Source organism: Protopterus annectens, chromosome 6.part0 (assembly GCF_019279795.1).
Source record: "Protopterus annectens isolate FY-2018-M chromosome 6.part0, PAN1.0, whole genome shotgun sequence".
NCBI classification, from domain to species: domain Eukaryota; kingdom Metazoa; phylum Chordata; order Ceratodontiformes; family Protopteridae; genus Protopterus; species Protopterus annectens.
In genome coordinates, this window is record NC_056737.1 from 158489216 (window position 1) to 158512255 (window position 23040).

The following is a 23040-nucleotide window of genomic DNA, read 5'->3' on the forward strand; positions in this document are numbered from 1 at the left end:
AAATTTAATACTGCTGAGATCATAGGCTCTGTGCTACTGGTAAATAAGAAAAAGAGCATCAATATTCTCTGTGCATATATCCCTCCAGGTAATAACACTCCAATAATTGAGGAGATTCTGCAATAGTCAAAAGATAATCTCCCACAGGAAACTATTTTATTAGGTGACCTAAACACTGACTGGCTAGCTTGTAACTCTAAAAACCCCACTCACCACATCAACCTGTATGGATTCTCTCAACTCATTCAAGAACCTATTAGAGTAGACAAAAAAATCCCATAAAGAATCTATATACTAGACTGGACATTAGTAAACTACCCTGAACATAATTACCAAGTAGGTAATCTACCAGATGGACTTAGCGACCATCTCCCTACCTTCCTCCTACAAAAGCGTATTAACTTTCCCAAACCTACAGTCTATAAACGATCGCAATGTCAACCCTCTAGAACTCAACACTATGTTAAAAAATGTAACTGGGAACCACTACACAGCCTTAACCTAGACCAAGCAGTGGACTATTTTAACAGTACTCTTATTAACATCCTTGATTCAGTTGCCCCAGTAAGAAAAATTAGAGCTAAGCAATACTATGCTACTATGCTCCATGGCTTACCAAGTCCACTAGAGCCCTATTACAAACCAGAGATAAGGCATGGAAAACCTGGAAAACAGATAACACTTGTATATCCAAACAAAACTATCAATACTTTAGGAATCAGGTAAAAAAACAAACAAAGCTTGATAAACAGAACTACTTTCTAGATATAAAAAACAACCACTCCAATAACCCTCAAGTTCTGACATGCAATAAACTCCCTACTAAAACCTGGTAAAACCTCCACACCAGCTCCCACCTCCACCTCTACAAAACAGATAGCGATATAGCCTTCCAATTTAATCACCACTTTACTGAATCCATTAAATCACTATCAACTCAACTTTCCAAAAATAGCTACTTATCCAAACCAACAACTCCTAACAACTCACCTCCCTTTACATTCTCATCTGTCCCAACCTTTACAATAAAAAATACCTCTTAAAACTTAAACCCACTACTCTTGCAACAGATGGCATACCTGTCATTTCCTAAAACTGGCTGCTGACTCCCTACCCTACCCATCTCAATCATAATCAACCGCTCCATACAGGAATCCCATATCCTTCAACTATGGAAAATCTTACATCATTCCCTTTCATAAGGGTGGAAATTCCTATGATTTCTCTAACTATCCTCCCATAGCCATTCTGTCTTCTTTATCAAAAATACTTGAGAAATGCATACACTCTCAGGTCATGCATTTCCTAGACTCTTAACAATCTCTCATTCTCTACACAACATGGTTTCTGCCCACACCACAGCACAACCTCAGCCCTTCTCTCTTTCACAAACCTGGTTAACCAACATAGAAATAACAACAAATTTGTATCTGCTATATTCCTGGACCTCTCTAAGGCATTTGACATGGTTTCCCACTCCATTCTAATAGATACTCTTACCTCTTTATCCTTCGCCCTTAACACTATTGCATGGTTTAAAAACTATCTATCAGACCGCCAACAAGCTGTCCAGTGGCAAGGAGTCACATCATCTTTACTCCCAACTACCACTGGTGTACCTCAAGGTTCCATACTGGGTCCACCTCTCTTCTCTATCTTTACTAATAACTTACATACCTCTACCCTACAGGCTTCACTCATACAGTATGCAGACGACTCCACCCTGATGTGTTCTGCCCCAGCTCTTACTGACCTACAGCATCACGCTCAAGAATCTTTTGCCTCAATAGAAAGGTGGATCACAAATATTTAACTTATCTTAAATCCCAACAAAACAATTTCTATTTACCCCAAACAAATCAAAAAACACTCCACTCTCCTTCTCTATCTTCTCCAATAATGGAACTGTCATTTCACCCTCTCTCCACACCAAGCTGCTTAGCGCTGAAATAGACAACAACCTACACTTTGACATCCATATCTCTCAAAATATTAAAAAGGTACACAAAAAATGGGATCCCTATACAGACAAAAAGACTTTATATCAGATAAAGCTCGGGTCACCCTAGCTCAAACCCACCTTCTTTCTAACATATGCAACACCAATTCTCAACTATGTTAGAAAATCTGACCTGAACAAACTTGAGTCGTGTTATAACAAAATCGCCAAGTTTGCAAAAAATTCCCTCTTTAGAACACACTATTGTATACCTCTTAGGCAACTTCAGTGGCTTGAGCTCCCACAGTTATTAACCTATCGCCAACTAGTCATAGCTTATAACAACCTAAAATATCCTGACAAAACTCCAGCCCTTAGGGAACTATTGACTAACTACATTCCAAATCGACCACTCCACTCTGCCAACAAATCACTCCTCTCTATCTCTACAGCTAACAACACAGCAGGTAAAGCTCTATTTTCTCACAGTATAGCAAAAGTTGGAATAATCTCCCTCTCCTCAGTGACTTCTGCATCAAATACCAAACAATTTCAAATACTCCCTTAAGGCTCATCTTATTAGCTCTTGGCTATGTCCATGTGTCACAAGACTAAAGGACGCTACCTCCATCTTTCTCTCCTCTCCAATTATTAGGCCCTCAGTAAACATGAAAATAACAAATGGTATCCCTTGACATATGGTAATGTTGTGATCTCTGTCTGGATATTTGATGACTAACTTAATGTTCACTGGTAAATATTGTTAAGATCTTTGTGTTCTGTTCTCTTATGCACAAAATACTGCTCAATAACAAAGTCCTTAAGTTTTACATTATGTATTATTATCACTATCTGTTGTATTAACTAAGTGGAGCTTTTCTCCCCGGGCCTCCGCTGTAAATGGACCTCGTCCAGTTGGACCTTCCTGGTTAACAAATGTAAGATAAATAAATAAATATTTATTGGCATCCTTATCCAGAGCCCTGTCTTAAGAGGCTACTGCATAATTTAGGCTAACAAACCTGCACTCACTTCCTTCATCTGCTCCATTAGATCATGCATGATGTGGATCTTATGCTTATTCCTCTTAAATTCAATGATGGTGAATACACTGAGATACATCTGAGCTTTTCCCTTGCATCTGGACAATTATAATAACTGCAAGGAATCAATCCTACACCAAATCTGTGATCTATCTCACTCAACAAAACTTGTTTCTTTTTTCAGTTAAAAATAGCAAAAGGGTACATCAAAATTCACAAAGGTTACAATCTCAACTATGTAAACATTTTGTAGCTAAACACCCTGCTTGTTGCAAGTAAGCGGAAACAAACATAAGTCTTCCATATGGTGCACAGTAGCAGCAACATCAACATATCTTACATGTACAGCATACAGGCACACAGCACTAGCAACATATTTTAATAGTAAAACCTAAGGGACTTGGCAACAGCAAAATGTACTACTTGAGTATGACATATAAAAAGTTTTCAGAACTTCAAAAAAAATGAAGATTCACAATCTGTAGCATAATAATGCTTTGAGGAGCTGGAAAAGAAGTCTTCTGAACTGCTGACATGCCATCACATTGCCTGTGAATATATCCTTCCCAGACTCATGCCAGGAAAGGTGCAAATACCATGACTGACATGGCATGATTTTTAAAGAGAATTTTTGTTGTTTGTCTTTTGGCTTTTCCCAGTTAGGGGTCGCCACAGCAGAATTCCGGTCCACTAATGATTGGCAGTAGATTTTGACGAACGCCGAGGTACCAGCTCGACGTTCAACCAAGGCACGCCCATTTATGCATGTCTTTCGAACGCCCACCCAACCACTGGGAGGACATGCAGACTCCACACAGAAGGCACTCCCTGCACTCCAGCTGAGAATCGAATGGGAGAACCTCTTGCTGTGAGGCAACAACACTACCGCTGTACCACCACAGATATTTTTAAAGAGAATAGTTTGAATTAAAATTTAAGGTTCAGTGAAACAAAGCAGCAGGTCATATAAAACCCAGCTATGATGTCCTAAAGGCAGAAGTAGAATGTGCGTGCTGCAATCTGTCCTTAGGGTGAGACTTTAAACTGAAGCCCCATCTGCCCAAGTTGTTGATAGCTCAAGTGGATGTAAAAGATCGTACAACACTTAAAACAAAAAAAAAAAGAGAGAGACATTACCTTTACACTTGTATCTTCAATATTCACACAGCAAAAACTTTGACAACCAAATCATTGATTTCTACTTAGGAAAAATTAAACACAGAAATAATTCAATGTTCCTTGTAACATTTTTCCTTGTATCCTCCCCATCCATTCTACCACAACCATCTTCTTATCTCCGTTAAACATCCTCATCTTCATTTTTATCATATAACAATTCAATACATCTTTTCCACAGCAGGCAAATTGTCATAACATTATACCCCATTTATCAACATCACATCTCTCTCTCTGCCCTGTCATACTATCCACACAAAATCATATACATTTTTAAAATTTTTCTAAAACTGTTATTCCTTTTTGCAGACCAAAAAACGATGTTTTGTTGTTCCTTCATCTTTATATTCAACACACCATTTTTTCCAACATAACTTGAATTTCATATGGTCGAAATCACATTTGACTTTCCAAAAACTTGAATGAGACAAAACAACAAAAATCTAAGTTTTGGTAGAAGGGCAAGCCCCCCTGCACCATCTGCAAATTACATATACAAACTCTGAGATTGCACTACAGTGGGGAAAAGGGTAAATCCCCTAGTGTTCTGTGATCTCCATATAAATATTTATAGTTTTCAGAAACCTGAATATTTGATCCTGACCATATGAAGTTTGAGTTTCCAAAAACATGACAATCTGACATAAACCCTTTATTAATAATTCCCTTCATTAGTAATTTACCAAGTAAAATTCTCCAGAGAAAATCCCCTACTTCATAACCTTTTCAAATGTCATTTTTCTGGCTTTTGCTGTTTTCTTTTTTCTTTGCTCTCTCTTTAACTCTTTCCATGGACATACCAAATAAAACCTTTCCATAATCGTCTTATATCAGTCTTTTCTTCTCCCATTAAATTCACTTGGCTTTGGTTTCCACAATTCATCTTATTTTCATATGCTTGATATTCCATTTTATCTATGTTTACCTATCTTTTACTTTTTCACAATTCTGTCTGTTTTATACCAGTAATATAACATCTTATTGACCATGTTTGTTTGTCTTTCCTTTACAGTCTTCATATACAAAATAAATGCCTGGATGCTAAGTGTACCAGTGGATCTTTTAATTTCAATCTACCTTCCTCTATGTTACTACATACCATCTCTCTTCTTAATGGGTTTAACCTTGATCCCCAAATAACAATAAAAAATGCTTCTAATAACTTTGTCCATTTAAGTAGGAAACATATATAATCCTACATATCCAAATCTCCCTAAAACATATCATACAGACTTCTGCTAGATGATCTTTGCCAAGTATACCTTCACATCTGCAAAACAAACAGCATCAGAACTACTAGCTTAAATCACCTACATTTTGCTTGTGACATAAATAGGACATGTTGAAGAGACAGATATGTTTCTCAGAGAATTCTCATTCTCTGGAACAGAACCCCCATCCATGTGAAGCACAGTTTCTCCCTATCCCTATCCCTATTTAAATAAAACATGGACCAATGGATAGGTAATTAGAAATTCACCCCTGATCTGGTGCCTATGTCTCTGAAGGATAGAGGCAGTCAGTAAATCACCCCCATATAAATCAAATTTGAAGGTCGCATTTGGGTTGCACAGCTAGGCTTACATGGGCCCTAGTGGTTGTTAGTCTATTAAACAAATAAAATGAAAAAAAGCAGAATCCAGACCAAATATTAACTAATAACCAAAATCTAAAGTCTGGAAAAACGAAGCATGAGATGCCCAATAATTTCAATCCTTTATTAAGCCAAAACGACAAACTAGAACCACACCATAAACGCCTTTAACACATAACAAGTGCGTTTTCATCAAAAAACAGTTAGACTTCATCAGATGCCACCAGCCATTTATTACTCCATATTTATATAATTACTAATTAATTAAAACCTATCAAAATGCTTCTGTTGAATTTAAATCAACCAATTAAGTTAATGCCATTTAAATTTTTTGTTCTCTTCATTTGAATGTTCATGAATAATGGGAAGAAAAAATTGAGTTCAGGGAATTGTGGTGGCAACTGACCCTGGACGCAGGAAACCCCCCAGGATTGAATGAGTATCTTTCAATTTTACCTTTATTAAAGTTAAGAACAGCTAAGTTATGACTTATATTATTCATATTGGTACAATCTACAGAAAGTGACAGAATTTAATGTAATTTAATGAGAATAAAATAGGCTTAATGCACTGGTCCACAAAGATAAACACGATCAAACATATGAGAGAAACGTATTTATTTATTTATGATTATTATTCTTATTTTTATTTTAACTGAACATTTTAGCAACGTATTTTAAATTAATATTATTTATATTAAAAGGAACAGATCTTTTTATACTGAAAACGAAGGATCTTCATTTTTTAAGGAATCAGTTTACAGATGCATTTTTAAAAAAAGTTTTACATGGTAAAGGGAAGGATCCGCCCAAAATGAATTATTCATGAATATTCAAATGAAGAGAACAAAACATTTAAATGGCATTAACTTAATTGGTTGATTTAAATTCAACAGAAGCATTGTGATAGGTTTTAATTAATTAGTAATTATATAAATACGGAGTAATAAATGGCTGGTGGCATCTGATGAAGTCGAACTGTTTTTTGAAGAAAACGCACTTGTTATGTGTTAAAGGCGTTTATGGTGTGGTTCTAGTTTGTCGTTTTGGCTTAATAAAGGATTGAAATTATTGGGCATCTCGTGCTTCATTTTTCCAGACTTTGGATTTTGGTTATTAGTCTATTAAACACCTATAAACCTATGAATATATATATTTAACATATATTTTATTCTGAAAAGATAAACCTTTCTCTAAAAAAAACTTTTTTATTCATTTCAGTATTTCACCCCACTGTTATATTATACTTTCATATACCCAAAATTTCACTCCCATTTTTTTTTTCTTTGTAACATATATTCCACCTACTTTTTGTATTTCACCAAAACCAGTACATTTCATTTTATTCAACTGTAATCCCATCCTCTAACAGTTTTTCAAATTTTACTGTTGCTTCACTTACCCACCCCTTATTTTTTTCTAAAATAACGAAATAATAAACATTGTTTTATTACAACTTGTCCTTTCAAGCTTCTCTCATTTCAGATAGACCTGTCTGCACTATTGTACTCATTACCAATACAAATAGACACATGTTCAATGGGCAGCCTTGTTTTACTGCTATTTTAATATATATTTTATCCATCCATTCATTTATACCCTGTACCCATGATTTTTCATAACATTTCTGCATTACCTTAATAGTTTTCTCTCTCATGCCATAAGTCACAAATATCTAACAGTGCTTCATGACTCTAAATAATGCTTTAGCTACATCACATATCAATTTTGTGTCTTTACTCTCTTTCAAACTTATATGTACCACTTCATTTACTATTATGTACCACTTCATTTACTATTATTAGCATTTCTTTCACCTCCCTTCCTTTTATTCCTACTTTTTTCTTTTTGTTTTACAAAGTTTTCTACAACTTCCGTAATCACTTCTTGTTTGTATTTTTCCTCTCCTTTATCTTCCCAGATAACATCCATTCTTCCTTCTCTTATGTTTACTTATTTTCCTAACAATGACAAACTTTCTCCCTTTTTCCTTTCAAAATTATTTTATTTGACTAAAGAGCATAATTTGGTTTTCCTTCTTCCCTACAGTTTGTCAAGGTGAAATTCCTTGAGCTTCATTTGCCTGCAGGGAAAAAAATCAAGAGTCAGGAAGCCGATCTCTGTTTCCCATGGGAAACCATTGTCAGTGCAATTTCTACTTGTTCTCTGACAATTCACTTTATATATAAAATTTCAGGAATATAGGTGAATTGCCATTGCAAAAAATGCTTAAAATTGATTTTTTTTCCACACTTCCATTTTTGGGGCCTTATTTTCAGCATTTTGGAAGGTTTGGCATTGTCCCTTTTGATATTTCATAATAGAACCTGTTTTTCTTTATTTTTTTCCAACACCTCTCTTTCTATTTCCTATATTTGTTCACTTTTTCTCCAGTACCTTCTCACATCATTTCTTAATCTCTTTACAGTCCATTTCTTTGTTTTTTTTTCTTTTCTCAGTTTTCAAATATAATTTTTATACTTCTATTAATATACAATCCACCAGTAAGTCCAATTATTGTACAATAGCCTAATCGTCAAATGATCCATCCATAACCCTTCTTTTTAATTTCTGCTTGATTCTGTATTTCTAAAATCCCCTGCCAATATCTTTCCGCATTTATAATCCCTTTGAAATATTACTATCCTCCTATCCTTGCACAAAACACCTTGTGATCAGAGAACTCACCCACCTGCACACTTCCTTGTTTTTCATTCATCTCTTCAGAAGAGATTATATAATCAATTTCTATTTTTAACACATATTAATTTATCACTTATAATACAGGCAAACATACATTAACAGAAAAGAAAAAAAAACACTAAAAATTCCCATTTACAAACATAATACATATCTTTTTTGTAATAATCATCAGTACATTACATAAATTGCTGAATTTCTGACTTCCCTTAAGCCTTACTCCTCCTCCTTCTCCTGAACATTATTCTGTATGTGCTGTTCCCACAGTTTCCATTTCTATGCAATTTGCTCCTTCCTTTTTCTAATGATTTCACTTCTAGTGCTTGTATTTCTTTTATAACATTCAATACTTCAAATACAGCTGGTTTAGACTCTGATTTCCATTTAGTAACTGTGTTTTTAACAGCCAACAGAATTATTTATTATTTACTTATTTACTTTATTTTACATTTGTTTACTGGGAAAGTCCAACTGGACTAGGTCCATTTACAGCAGAGTCCCGGGGAGAAAAGTTCCACAATTCTACAGAATTATAACAATAATACATGTTTTAAACCAAATTATAAGAGCAAGCTAGCAGTGAAGAACACCAATAGATCTTTACATGTGGGAATTTATAGACAGACAATACATAATAGATATTTACATGTAGGAATTTTTAGACAAGACATATTAAAACATTCACATTTTCAGGCTAGAAATATGAATACACGCAGAATATATGTCAGCAGTGATCATGGTTGATGAGCTACTGACTAGCGATAGCTTAACTGTTAGTACTGTAGAGCACAACAATGAAGTAATTAGAAGACATAATTGACAATGGAGGGTGAGAGGTAGGAAGCATTTATTTTTATGTAATACATGGACATAACCAGGTATTCAGTAGGTGTGCTTTTAGGGTGTTTTTGAAGTGTGAGGTAGAGGAGCTTGCTGTTATTGAAGGGGGGGGGGGAGTATTCCAGTTTTTAGCAACTGTGTGGGAGAATAGTGCTTTTCCTGCGCTATTATTAGCTCTAGAGATACTGAGGAGTGATTTGTCATTAGAACGGAGGGGGCAATTTGCTGTGTATTAGTAGTTGCCCTAGTGATGGGGTTTTATCAGGATATTTTTGAATGTTGTAAGTAATGACTAGCTGGTGGAAATTGAGAAGTTGTGGAAATTCTAACCATTGTAGGTCCCTAAGAGCTATACAGTGGTGTGTTCTGAAGGAGGAGTTGTCTTTACTATGTCTAGGAAATTCAGATCCTGTGTTCCAGCTGAAAAAAAAACATACTTTTAATTACAGCCATTTGCTCACCCAATATTTCTGATGAAATACCAGGAAATCTTTAAAATCTGCCAACTCATAACTCTCTGAAAACACATGTTGCAAGTTAACTCTTTCTTCCCGGTCACATCTCCAACATTTGTTATCTCCCTGAAGAAGAATTCTATAAAGTCTGCTTGGAGTATAAAAATAGCAATGCAAATATACTAAACCTTCGGGAATTTGCTGCATATTTGGGAGCTACACCTATGTCCTCCCATTGTTCTCTTGTAAATTGCATTTCCAGTCTCTCTTCCCAAATGTTTCTAAACTCCTCTGAATCTTATAGATATGTAATATGCTATATACCCTACTAATTATCCCTGTTTTAACAGCAGCTTCTCTTCTAGATTTGACTAAAAACCCCACTAGAGCAGGTCTTTCAGATTTCACTATCCCTTTGTTTTTGCCTGCAGTCTGATATCAATCCATGCAGTCTGATATCAATCCATGGTAGAGAAGGCAGTCTCTAGCCTGCAGTCCAAATGATTTTTTGGGCCCATCCCATCCTATCACCTCTCTGGTTATCTCATCCCAATACACTGGTTCCTTTGCCAGTTTTTCCCAGTAAATTCCAGTCCTTTCTTGCCTATTTTCTATACTCTTACTTGCAGTCATCCCTACTGACAAAATCTCCTTTCTCCATACTCATGTTGGTTACTTCTAAGAATACTTTGTGCAATTTTATGAATATATTACGTATGGGTATTATTACTATTATCTTCCTTAAGGATCTACATCCAAAAATTCCATTTCCTCTTTATTTCTTGAACTTCCCTCCTACTTCATCACCATCCCTTAACATTTTGAATTATAACCTTCTGCTTGTCTTATGTACATGAGCCTTAAACGTGTAGTACTAAGATGTCTCTTCAAATCAGGTAGTTTAAAACCTCCTTTTTCTTTTGGAAGGGTCACCTTAACCCACTCTTGCCCTCTTACCCTCCCAGATAAATTCCTTCAACTATTTACTAATTACTGTCTTAACCTTCTCATATAGAAAAAAATTGTCTGACCATAAAATTAAACAGACTAAAAATATTTTCATTGCTTGTATGTTATTATCCATATCCAGAAACAAAAGTTTTGTATTATCTGTTTAGCCTCTTCTCACATTTCATTAGCTGTCATAGCAAATACCTTTTAATCCATACTCCTAAATACTTTTATCTTCATTAATTGTATATCCCAAAAAGATTTGAAACTGTATCAACATTCTCTACAACACTGAGATGTCTGCTTATGGATTTATCAGGTACAAAACAATATCTGCAAATAAAGCCAACTTTCCTTGATTACCTTAACTACATCCTTGCATTTCCGAATCCCTTACTTTCTTTGCCAATGGTTCTAAATATGAAGCAAATAAAAAAGGAGAAAGAGGGCAGCCCTACCTGGTTACTTCCTGATAATACAACTTATCAAAGAGGAACCCTCCCACTTTAGTTTTTGCATATGATCCTTCATATATCCTCCTAATTAACACTGTTATTGTTTCAGGAAATGAATATGCTTCCCTGCCCTACTTATTCCCATCTTATTCTGTTGAATGCTTTCTCTGCAGCAAGACCAACCAACATTAGCAGTATATTCTTATATTCTACTTCCCTCTGGATTATAATTGGTCTATTAATCTTGGGTTTATATCCTAAGCTTGAAAGCTAATAACTCCGAACTTTAAACCTCGAAGTTCAAAAACGTAGAACGGAGAGCGCCATAGAGTGTGGGAAGGGAAGATTTCCCTTTACTGCACTGTAGTGCGATCTCGGAGTTGGTATATTTAAGTAGTGGGGGTGTGGGGGGGGGTGCAGAGGGATTTGCCCTCCTGCATAGTTTTTTTTTTTGTTTTGGGTAATTAGGGTTTTTTTTGGCGTATTCGATGTCAGCTTTCGAGGTTTGAAGTTTGCGGTTTTGTGCTTCGGAGTTATCAGCTTTCGATCATCTGATATAGATCCTACTTCCCACCCCTCAGTACACACATTTCTATAATCACATTTTTTTTTTTTACTTTACTATCTATAAAAAAAGAAAGATGCAACTCTTAAGTCTGAAGTTCTAAACTGAACATTAATTTCCTTTTCAACTGTAGTCTGAAATACTGAAATAATTCTGATGTTACTGTATTCCGATTATCTTCTTCCCCAATAAACTGCTCTAATAAAGCAGAGCTTTCAAATGTCACTTCACAGTGGCAGTCCTAAACATATGAATATCCTTATATCTTTAACATTAAATCCTGATGGTAAGATGAAGTTGTCCATAATGTTATATCTGTTAATATTATCATTCATTCTACTTATTACTTTTACCACAGGATGCTGTGTCCTTTCCAGTAATATACTGCAAATCTTTGCCTGTTTTCTTCCACCATTTTTTCTCCCCATTTTGCTAGTCTCACTGCAACTGCATATGTATTCTATTTATTATTAAAAACAAAATACAATGCAGAGATAAACCATGAGAACTGGCTACTCCACTGGCTTGGAATTTTTCCTCTCCAATACCTGGTAATTCAGTCTTGACTGTTAAACTACACTTTTCGGGTAGTCTGTACCTTTACTCAATGAAAACATTGAGACAGTTCTGCTGTTACGACATTTATTTACTGCACACTAGGTTTACATCTAGCTTAACAATGAAAGGTATATTCATCAAAATGTACTTCAGCTTACACCATTAGGTCTGCAAGAATAGAAGAATCAAAGTCTCTAATACAAAAGAAAAAGTCCCAATCTTTTTCTGCCTGCATCAGCAGTTTAGAGAATTTGCCATAATAACAAGTCTTTCCTTTGAAGCTGGTTTGCTGACAGTTTGTTTTCCATATTTTAAACATTCTGTTCCTGAAGAATAACTCCTCTGCCCTTGGCCTATCTTGCATATCATGTTGATGAGACACAGCTGCATGCAAGAGTTCGGCTTGATCTGCTTCTAGATAATAAAGTTCACAAAGCTGCATAGTTTATAAGAGATAAAATATTTTACTTCTGATTCTTAACAATGAATGCCAAGCTATATAGTTTTGCCAAGTTAGGTAACTGAGTTCAAACTGAGTGCACTCTATAAACTGAAATGCAGAACATTTATTTCACATTTTCAGAAAAATCCACAGAAATCCAATTTAACTTGTTCTTTACTCTCACATTGACCACTCCATCACTACTTCCTGTATCATTATGATATACAATTTTACTCCAAGTGGCTTATCTTTTGTTGCTTGGTTCATCCTGATTAAGCTTCTTACAAAGATCAGAGTTGCTAAATCTACATCCTGTAATTTCATTATGATCAATGTGTCTCCTTCACCTTTCAGTAATAGTACTCTTGCTTCATTCTTTTGACTGCTTTAGTGTCCTCTATATTGGAATTACTGAAACTGTGCTAGCAGCCCTCTGTTCCAACTAGCATCTCCAAAGTGAAGGGGATCTTTATTCTTATACAAAAATTTAAAACAAAACCATATTTTTACAGATTTACAAACATTCAAAAGAAATATGTACAGCATATACAATTATATTTTGGAAAAAAAATGTCATTGTTTATTCCCACCCTTTCATCCCTAACCAACATTTTATGTTCTTCTGAATATCCATCAAATCCCTTGTTTGTTATATGGTAATTCATCACATCTCGCTTTCTGAAGAAAACAACAAGCAAAATGCTTTTTATCTACCACATCAATTACAGATGCATTAGAACATAGATATTTACCAACTATAATCATACTCATATTTATATAAGGAACAGTTTGATATCTCCATAACGGAGTAATTTTTTTAACCTTGGACATCTAGAAAAATGATAGTTTCCTCAACTAAATGTACATGACTCTATCAACAGTCTGTTTACATATGAAAACAATTTTAACAGCTAATTTATTTAACATGAGCCTCCGTAAGACATCAAGGCATTCCCATAATTTTTTACATCCATCCTTCTGTCTGCAATGGCTTTTTTGTTTAACCTGAAAGCTCATTCCAAGGGTATAGAAAAAAAAACAACTTTTCCATGATCTAACTTTCTTTTTTGGAACTGTACCCAGTACTGACAAACTCCAGTCTTTGAATAGTTAGGTAAGTCTCCATCTATATCTATTTTTTTTTGTTTTACATAACATAGTAAGAGAATTCATATAGTGCAACTGTAATATATGAGTGACTAAATGGTCTCTCTTGATGGTGTTATTGCTTATTCTAGATATTTATAGCAATTTTATTGTATACGGCATACTTGTACTGTTTTTCATAGCTATTGGCTTACTGCTGGTTTTCTGCTGTGATAAACATTTCTGTAGTGTTTTCTGCCTAAAATAGCTTCCCACTCTCCCTCCCTATTGGCATCTTGTCTTTATACCTGCTGGCCTTGCAGATGCCTGCCCCTATTCTAAATTTGATTTTGGACACTCCTCCCACTCTAGTGTCATTAGCTCATTCTACCCAATACAGATAGAACATCTGAGAAGGCCAACCCACTTAGTTTCTTTCCTTCTGTTCCTCCTTTCTCCCTTTCTTTAAAAAAATTGCCTGAATCTCCTTGTGTTCTGACTGTGCTTCTCAAACATTTTGGAAATAGAGTATATTTTTAGTGCATTTATTAAAACTGTATTTGCCTTATTATTGCTACAACTCAAGTGCTCTAGGTTGCACTGCATCTGAATTGTTTTAGTGTTTCAGCTACTTTTCTGTATATATAGACTTTTCTGTATATGTAGACTAGCTACTTATTCAACTGTATTACTGCTTCTTAAATTGTTTTTCAGTTGTGCACTTGCCTTGCTTCATTTAAAAAGTTTTAAATTGCTAATTTTGTAGAGTTTTACACACTCAAGTGTGTTAGCCTTCTCTGTGTTTATTTACTATATTATTGCATTGTTTAGCCTGTTTTAACCAACCCCCCCCAAAAAAAAAATACTATCTTGTTTGCTCGTTTCCTGTCTTTCCTAGCTAGTATAGTCCAGATGCCAGGCTTTGTTGGTTTTAGGACTTTATTTTCTGTGTTCAGAGCTATCCAGACCTTGCTGTGGTACATGGAAGTCCTACTGCTTACCAATGAGAGTGGTGAGCATTGCACTACCTATCTAACACTAGAGGAGTGGTTTCAAGCTCTGCAATTGTAATTTTATTAGCCATTTTGAGCTGATTTCTATCCCTTTCAACTTTCTGGCTTAAAAACGCATGTGTTTGCGCATTTTTCATATCATGCAGCACTGCAGGGCTACGGTTAAACTATTCCAGAAAGTCTGCTCTTCAAATTTTCCCTTAGAACTAGCTGATTTCTCAATAGTAGCACTAAAATCTGAACCCCCGTGACTAGCACTCAGTAGTAGCACTAAAATCTGAACCCCTGTGACTAGCACTTGCTCTAGAACCTGCTGGAAAGCACTAGGAAGCCTTAAACTGTTACAAGCACTCAACTCTCCTTGTTAATAAGGAGAAATTAATCGTAGGCACTAAACCGCCTATAATTGCAAAGTACCTTGCAAAGGTAAGGGAAAACAGCTCTTGTACTTTACAAATAAAGCACCTAAACAGGCATGTCCAAGGGTCAGCTTCCGGTGATTTCTCCTCTCCACCTGGTGAATCTGGGCATACTGGGGCAATGCAGCAACTGCCTCATGTACACAGATAACCCTCTCCTCCTACCACCCAACATTACAACCTGCAAGAGATGCACTTACATAGCCAAACTGGAAGCAAAGCTCTCTCCAGCCAAGATTGTGCTAGACAGTCAAGAGGTGAAGGTTAACACCTGCACTACACCTCAAGCAACAAAGAGCCCTTCAAAACCCACACCATCAACACTCACACATAGCAAAACTAAACCCACATATGTGGAGGCCCTTAACATTAACCTGCCCAAGCAACAAGGACCTCCGAAGCTGAAACACAAACAAACACCAGTCACAACCAAAGTGACACATAGCTCACAACACCAGTGTGCCACCCGACAACAGCCCCTAAGGCAAGACAACGTACCCAACATTTTAGTCATAGGTGACTCTATAGTCAGGCACACTGATGTCCCACTAACCAGGCTGAACAAGGAGAAAATTACAGTCAGCTGCCTGTTGGGTGCCAGGATCCGCCACATAACTCATATACTCAAGTCACTCCACAACAAGTGCAAATACGACTGTCATTGTCCTTGTTGGGGTGAATGACTTAAGACGTACCTTCCTGGACTACATGTAAAGAGACATGGAAGAGCTCTCGGATCATGTGGCCCAGACAGGTATGACCCTAGCCCTGAGTAGCAACCTGCCTTTGCCCAGAATGATACCACAGTATAAGGACAAAATGACTGATTTCAACAATTGGCTAAGCTTCTGGTGTCATTCAAAAGGGATCCAGTATCTGTCTGCCTGGGATGACATTATCGACAAACCATGATGCTTTGCCAGAGATGGTCTGCACCTGTCACCCCTGGGATTCAGGTTACTGGCTAAAGCTCTTGCCACCCCTATAGTGCCTTTTTTATTAAGCAAGGTTCAAAGAACAAAACCACCACTGTAACAGATACAAGCATGCAAAATCTGACGGTAATGCTACTCAATGCTAGAAGTCTAAATCTCAAAATGCACTCTCTCGAGGCACTCCTAAAAATGGAGAACATCGATATCTGTGCAGTAACTGAGACCTGGTTCAAGGCTCCAGACAGCACCCCTGCAATACCAGTCTACAACTCTTACCACACTTTTCGGCCACCAAACCAAGACTGAAACACTAAATATGGAGGACTGTCCACATTCACCAAGGATATTCACACCTCCAGGCTAGTTGCCCAACACAATGCATCTGAAATTCTCCAGGTGCAACTAACACTAGGTAAGACTGCAATCCAAATTGTAGCTTGCTACAGATCCCCCACAATGCCCCAAGATTCTCACTACACCATTCTAAACATACTGGAAAATATTAAGATACAACCAAACACCCTAATACTGGGTGATTTTAACTACCCTGCCATTAACTGGGAAAACTACTTGGGTATCAACACCTTTTCCCAACAGTTCTTGGAATTCATAAATTCCAATGCTCTGGATCAACTAATCCATTGTCCCACCAGGGGCTCCAATATCCTTGACCTGGTCATTACCAACATGGGGTATAGATGCTCCACACCAGTGGTCACAGCCTCATTGGTCAGGTCTGACCATAAGCAAATCACCCTTGACATCCACATCCCACCCCCACCCCCCATTAAGGAAACCTCCGTAAAAAAACTTCTCCAAAGCCATATTCATGCTACTCAAGTCAGAAGTGACAAACTTCATGACACCCATGCAGACGGGAGCTGAAAGTTCGACTGCTGAATCCTACACTAAGGCACTGTATGAACACATCCACTCGTGCATGAATCGTGCCATACCAAATAGAACCAAGATGCTTTCCTCCAAAAAAAGAAGCCAATCTGGTGGTCCCCTGCCACAAACAAACTATACAACAGAAGGAAGAAACTGTTGCAGAAAAGAGGAAAATCCCAGGATGCAAAAAACTCCCTTACCGGCCTCCGTAAGAAGCTGAGATCCCTCATAAAATCCTCCAAAGCAAGTTAAGAAAATAAAATTGCCAAAGATTCCAAAGACAACCAGAAGGCATTATATAGTTATTTCAAGAATCTAAATGGCAATGCTCAGATATGTTCTGAGCTACAACAGAATGGCATTAAATATACTGATCCCAAGGATATTGCCAATATCCTGGCAGATCAATTTTCTCTACTCAAAGTTAACTCAATTTCATTTAACATTTTTACTAACTCTTGCAGTACAAGTTCAAATCAAAGCTTATTCCTTACCATAATTACCAAGTCATCAGCTTAATTAAACAAATTAAAAAAATGGTAGATATACCTCATTTAGAATGTGTATTCATGCAGCAAGCATGTTGTTGGTCAGGTTTGCTATTACTGCTCATGACTAGGCAAAAGAGAGTAGAACTCATGGGGCATCCTTGTTTAATGCTTCTCTTTAGCATTATACTGTTTCCAGGCCAGACATTAACCAAAACTTGTACCTAAAATTATCATGCAGCCCATTCCAGACTGCTGTAATTTTCTTTGTTACTTTGTAAGAATACAGAATGTGTCATAACTGTATGTGTATAATATCATACATTTTTTAATGTATCAAGCAACTAATTTTCCCTCACATTTTCCCAGCCGAATACCTTCTACCTCTTCTTTGATCAAAAACGAACATTTCAGTCCTTCTGATAAAACTTTATCAAATCTATGTTGGTATATAACTATCAAAATGTTAGTCAACAGTGAGAATTACAGTAAATCACCGATTTTAGGTCTCTCTCTACCCCTTTTTCCAGAGATGTTTTATCACTCCAGCACATAATTTTAGGAACACAGTCAGTTTCGTGCCATTCATTCAATACATGTAAAAAAAATTCCTGATTGTCTCATGTCTTAATAACCACACTACTGTCTTTCCCTCATAATGTCTCTATTTTCTTTCTCTTTCTTTGTTCTTCTGTATTACATCTAGTATCCAGTAAGTATACCATTCCTCATCTCCCATGAGTTCATGAAAAAACATATCCGAGACCATCTATCCCTGGGACAGTATCGTTTTGCCCTAAGCTATCACGTCATTTAATTCTGATAGAAATATTTTTTTCTAATAGTGTTGCAGTACCTGTGCTGATTTCTTTAACTTTCCAGTTCGATGAGAAAGAAATATCCTGTTCTTTGGACATATCCGCTACATACTGTCAATCATAACTTGAATGTTAGGTGCCCGTGATCAGATAACTACTATTTAATATTATGTCTAATATCTGCTCACAAAATGTTATTGTTTCCCCAAAAATGGGCTACTTTGTTCTTTATCTCTAATCAAATGCTTCTACCTATATAAAATGCCTTTCATCTGTAAAGTATTAACCTCAAACATCTTTCTCTTTCAGATGACAGACAGTAACACCCATTTCTAGTGTTGTATCATAAGCAGTACATTTCTCTAAACACTTTTCTTTTGCATAGGCATGCCATTTTTTCCTATATCTAAATATAAAGCTTTATATTTTAGCTTGACTACTAACAACCAGTCTGACCTCAAGGAATAAAATGGTCTCCTGCCAGCATGATCATTAAAAGTAACAATCTTTCCTGTTAACGTGATATGTAAGTCAACACAGACACCTGCCAATCACTTTCGTCCCTTTCCTATTCAAAGGCTATTCAAGGTTATCATTTCCAAAAAGAGACCAAACTGCCGTACGATCTGAGAAACCTACAATAATGTTTCTGCTAGCTATTTCATGGCTGGTTCTACAAAAAAACATAAAATCAATTTCTGTTTTATAGCTAGCTCTACGATAAGCATATGGTCTTGGTTTATCAATGTACAGCTGGGAAATATCTAGAAGCTGATAAAGTTTAACATCTGACCCTATTTTCTTTTCTTTCTTTTTTTTTTTTTTGTTACTCTAATGCTACAATTAAAGTTACCCATGATAACTACATCCATATTAATTAACAAAAAAGTTTCTATCTTATAGAAGAGGTGTTCTCTGGCTTTTACTGATGAACATATATATAAAATAACTAGGCATAGTATTCTGTCTTTTATAATGCAATCTAGTAATAACAGTCTACCAGGATCCTCGATAATTACACCCAAGACCTGAATATCTGAGTTATTAAGAAGAACATATAACCTAGCAAATGTCTCTGCACTCATACACCAAATTACTTTTCTTCCCCATGTCTGTGCAAACTGCTTTCTCTTATAGTCTTGTGAAAATCTCATATTCAGTACACAAATAATGTCTGTTACATTTGACACCATTGGAGTATAGTAAAGCATCATACATTATTTTCATACCATTTACAGTAATATAAACTACACAGAAATTATCCTTTTCCCTTTTTTTTTTTTTTTTTTTTGTATTTTGTTAGGTCTCTAGCTAGCTGTACTTTTCTTTTCTTATAACATGGTCTACTCCTAATATATTCAGGCCTAGCAGAGTGTTCTAAGTCTGGAAGTTTAGTAAAAAGTATACCAAACTTATTTTTATGTTGAAAGTTATTAAAGTCAGTGTTTGGTAGGGATGAAAGACTATGATTTGACTGACTCCTATTCAAAATCACATAGTACTGATAAACAGTATCATCACAAGCCTCCTTGTAAACTGCATGTAAAGTAGTAGCACTATCACTATAATCCACCCTCTAGTGCCCCCTCCCCCACATTTTGCACAGTGAAGCTGAAAGTTTTAAGCAGTGTGGCGTTTCTCACCACATACAATACATGTCAGTTTAGAACGGGACGGGGGGGTGGCACAGTGTCACAGTGGATAGCATTATTGCCTCACAGCAAGAGGTTCCCCAGTTTGATTCACAGTTGGGGTTCCTCTGCAGAGTAAGCATGTCTTCCCTGTTTTCACATGGGTTTACTCCTGGTGCTCTGGTTTCTTCCCACATTCCAAAGACATGCAGTAGATGGATTGGACACACTAAATTGGCCATAAGTGTGGGTGTGCATGCGAGTGAGAAATGTGGAAGAACTAACGCAGGAGGGATAACCACCCAGCAGTGTAAGCCCTGGCTCTAGATGATTGCTGCTGTTGAAGTGACACCCCGACTCCATGTGCAAAATAGAAAAAGGGGTTGTGGATGGATGAATGGATTAAAAAACATATTTAGGTTTCCTGTATATTTTACAGTCCCACTTGTATCATCATTATTTATAACACAAGATAAATGATTATTTTTTTCTCCATCACTTAGTAAAGTGACCCACATTTCCCACTTACCAGTCCATACCTTCCTATCATTAAAGATTTTCTTAATACTATGAGTAGTTTTACATTTAGTCTGAAAATAATGCAAAATGTCCTCTTCAAAAATAATGCCCATTCTAAACTGTAAAACAAACTTTTTTGTCTTAAACAGCTAAGAAAATATAAGAATTCTAGGAATATACAGTTTAGTTTCAAGCACAGGCATAAATCTAAGCAAAACTCAAAAGTCTCAAAGGCTAAGGTGTAGACTTTTCACCTCCCAAACAAATATATAGATATAAAACCGAAAGTTGCAATAACACTGTCTCTACCAGTTATGAATATCAGGTTGCCATAGTATGTTGGTTTTCAGTTAATCTCTATCTTTCTACATGGTGCTCTCTCTTAGCTAATACACTAGAATAACTTCGTACAACTTCTAGCCTGTATTTCTTATTGCGGTTGGCTATGCATTGACTACTGTTTCCTCTACAGTGAAAGGTGTTGAAACTCTCTCCTGGCTACATGTGAAAAGATTTTTTTTCTCTCAGTACTTTGTGTAAAGCACTTTTGTATACCATCAGCTCATGAAAATGCAGTGGTATCACTTGGGTCCTCCTCAGAAATCACAGTATAAAAATGCTTTCATCCAAACCACCTTCAGCCAAATGAATTACTTCAGTTTGACCAGTTTTTGAGATAATGAAGAAACTGTTTCTGTACCTGCAGCACTAACACCAGCCATAACACAATCATCTTCTCCATTTCAGTATGCAGAAAAAGTTTCATTCTGACTCTACTCCAGCAGTTTCCTCCACCTGCTCCTCCATGATACCTCTGTTCCTAGAGTTGCCCTATGACTCCATTCACACTAAAAGGATAGGGAAAATTCCCCAGTGACCTGGCTACATTTCTCCTAGTCTGTATGAATATCATTTCCCCTGAAAAGAAGCCATAGCTTAGTGGAACTAACCTGATCAATAAATAAAATAAAAAATTAAATAAATTCCACTTTGTACTTTTGAGCATATTTAATGCAGGTAACTAAACAACTAGAGCATAAGGTAAACTCAACACTACAGCAAGAATGATCTACACAATGATCCAGTATTTTGTAAATTTAGAACATTGTCTTATTTTAAAGTACTATTTTGAAATACAACTTTAAAACAATATATTTCAAATTACAGTTTTTAAAATGTCGGTTTATTTTAGAATATAGGTTTATTTAAGTATATTAAAGCATAGTTGTTTACATGTTAATTGGGGTAGCAGATAATGACATTTGGCTGATCATTTGGCATGAATTTGTACTATAGCAAGGGAAAACATTTGGTGTTTTATTAGTTAAGCTCTTTCATCTGCACACAGCTTAGATTTCATCAGAACTAATAAACAGGTATTTTACCTCTCTAGTGAGTGGTTTTCCTTTATGGCTGAGTGGGTTCTTCCTACAGCACAGTTTTGCTTTGATTTGTTCTGTGTACTGTTTTTCCACTCTTGGTGTTTTTATTGGTGAAGCATAATTTTTAAGCCTCATATTTTATGAATTGCCCATCCTATGATGATACAAGGTGTAACCTAAATGTTCTTATACAAAAATGCCTTCATATCAAGGTTCATGTTTAGGTATAAAAATGAATATTATTTGTCATGAAAATTAATACAGTACAGCCTTTTTACAGGATTGTTGCCTTTAATAACCAGTCCTTCCCTCACAAGGTCTTAATATTAATATATGTACACACACATACTTGTACTTGTCAAGATAATATTAAGGGTCTTAGCAGTCCATTTATCTACTTATGAATAAATAAACACAGCATAGTCAAAAAACTTGAAAAAATTGTTTATAACTTTGGATGTTACATTACAAAGTACCACACTGCTATTATATTAAGACCACTGTAACTTTAGAATTACTTCCCTTTGTTGCCAAATGTTAAACACTCCGAAAATATAATCATATTCACAACTTCCTGCTGTAATCAGCACATGTTGACAGAATTTCTTTGAAAAAAAGAAATGTGCAGGCAAGTATGTGCATGCACACACCTACACACACACATTCATTCATATTTACAAAGCTCATGCTGACATAATTTCACAGACATTTAGAAAATACACCCAGAAAAACAGAATGTTACCTGAATATAAGAGCTGTCTGCAGAAAAGTCCATCTGAATAACAAAGCTGGGAATGTCTTTGCAGCAGCTGACTCGATTCAGTGTTGGGCCCAGTGTGAGATCATAGAAGTCCACAGCATTCTCACTGGAGCCCACAGCTAGATACTGAGAGTTTGGGCTAAACCTGTGAAGACAACGCAACATAGCAATGACAGTATAACAAAGTTTTACATTCAGTCACTCATTTTGAATAAATAACATGAGGTTACTTTATCACAGCCATTTGTGACACTACTTCCAGAGTTTATAATACTAGCTCCATATTACCTTAATGTATTAAGATAACCGAGAGGCATTAAGATGCTGTTAGCTTACTCTCAGAAGCTATAATCTCAACTGAAAGCTTCTGTAATTACATAT

The 23040-nt window shown here is 36.1% G+C and overlaps 1 protein-coding gene across 1 annotated transcript in view; it reads right to left on the bottom strand.

The window, feature by feature from the left end:
• The window catches only part of LOC122803780 (echinoderm microtubule-associated protein-like 5), a 3919718-nt gene that overhangs the window by 181440 nt on the left and 3715238 nt on the right, over positions 1–23040 (bottom strand). Inside the window, exon 40 of the mRNA XM_044073467.1 lies at positions 22642–22804. Within this exon, the coding sequence (XP_043929402.1) occupies positions 22642–22804 (163 nt within the window). The remainder of the gene's footprint in view (positions 1–22641; positions 22805–23040) is intronic.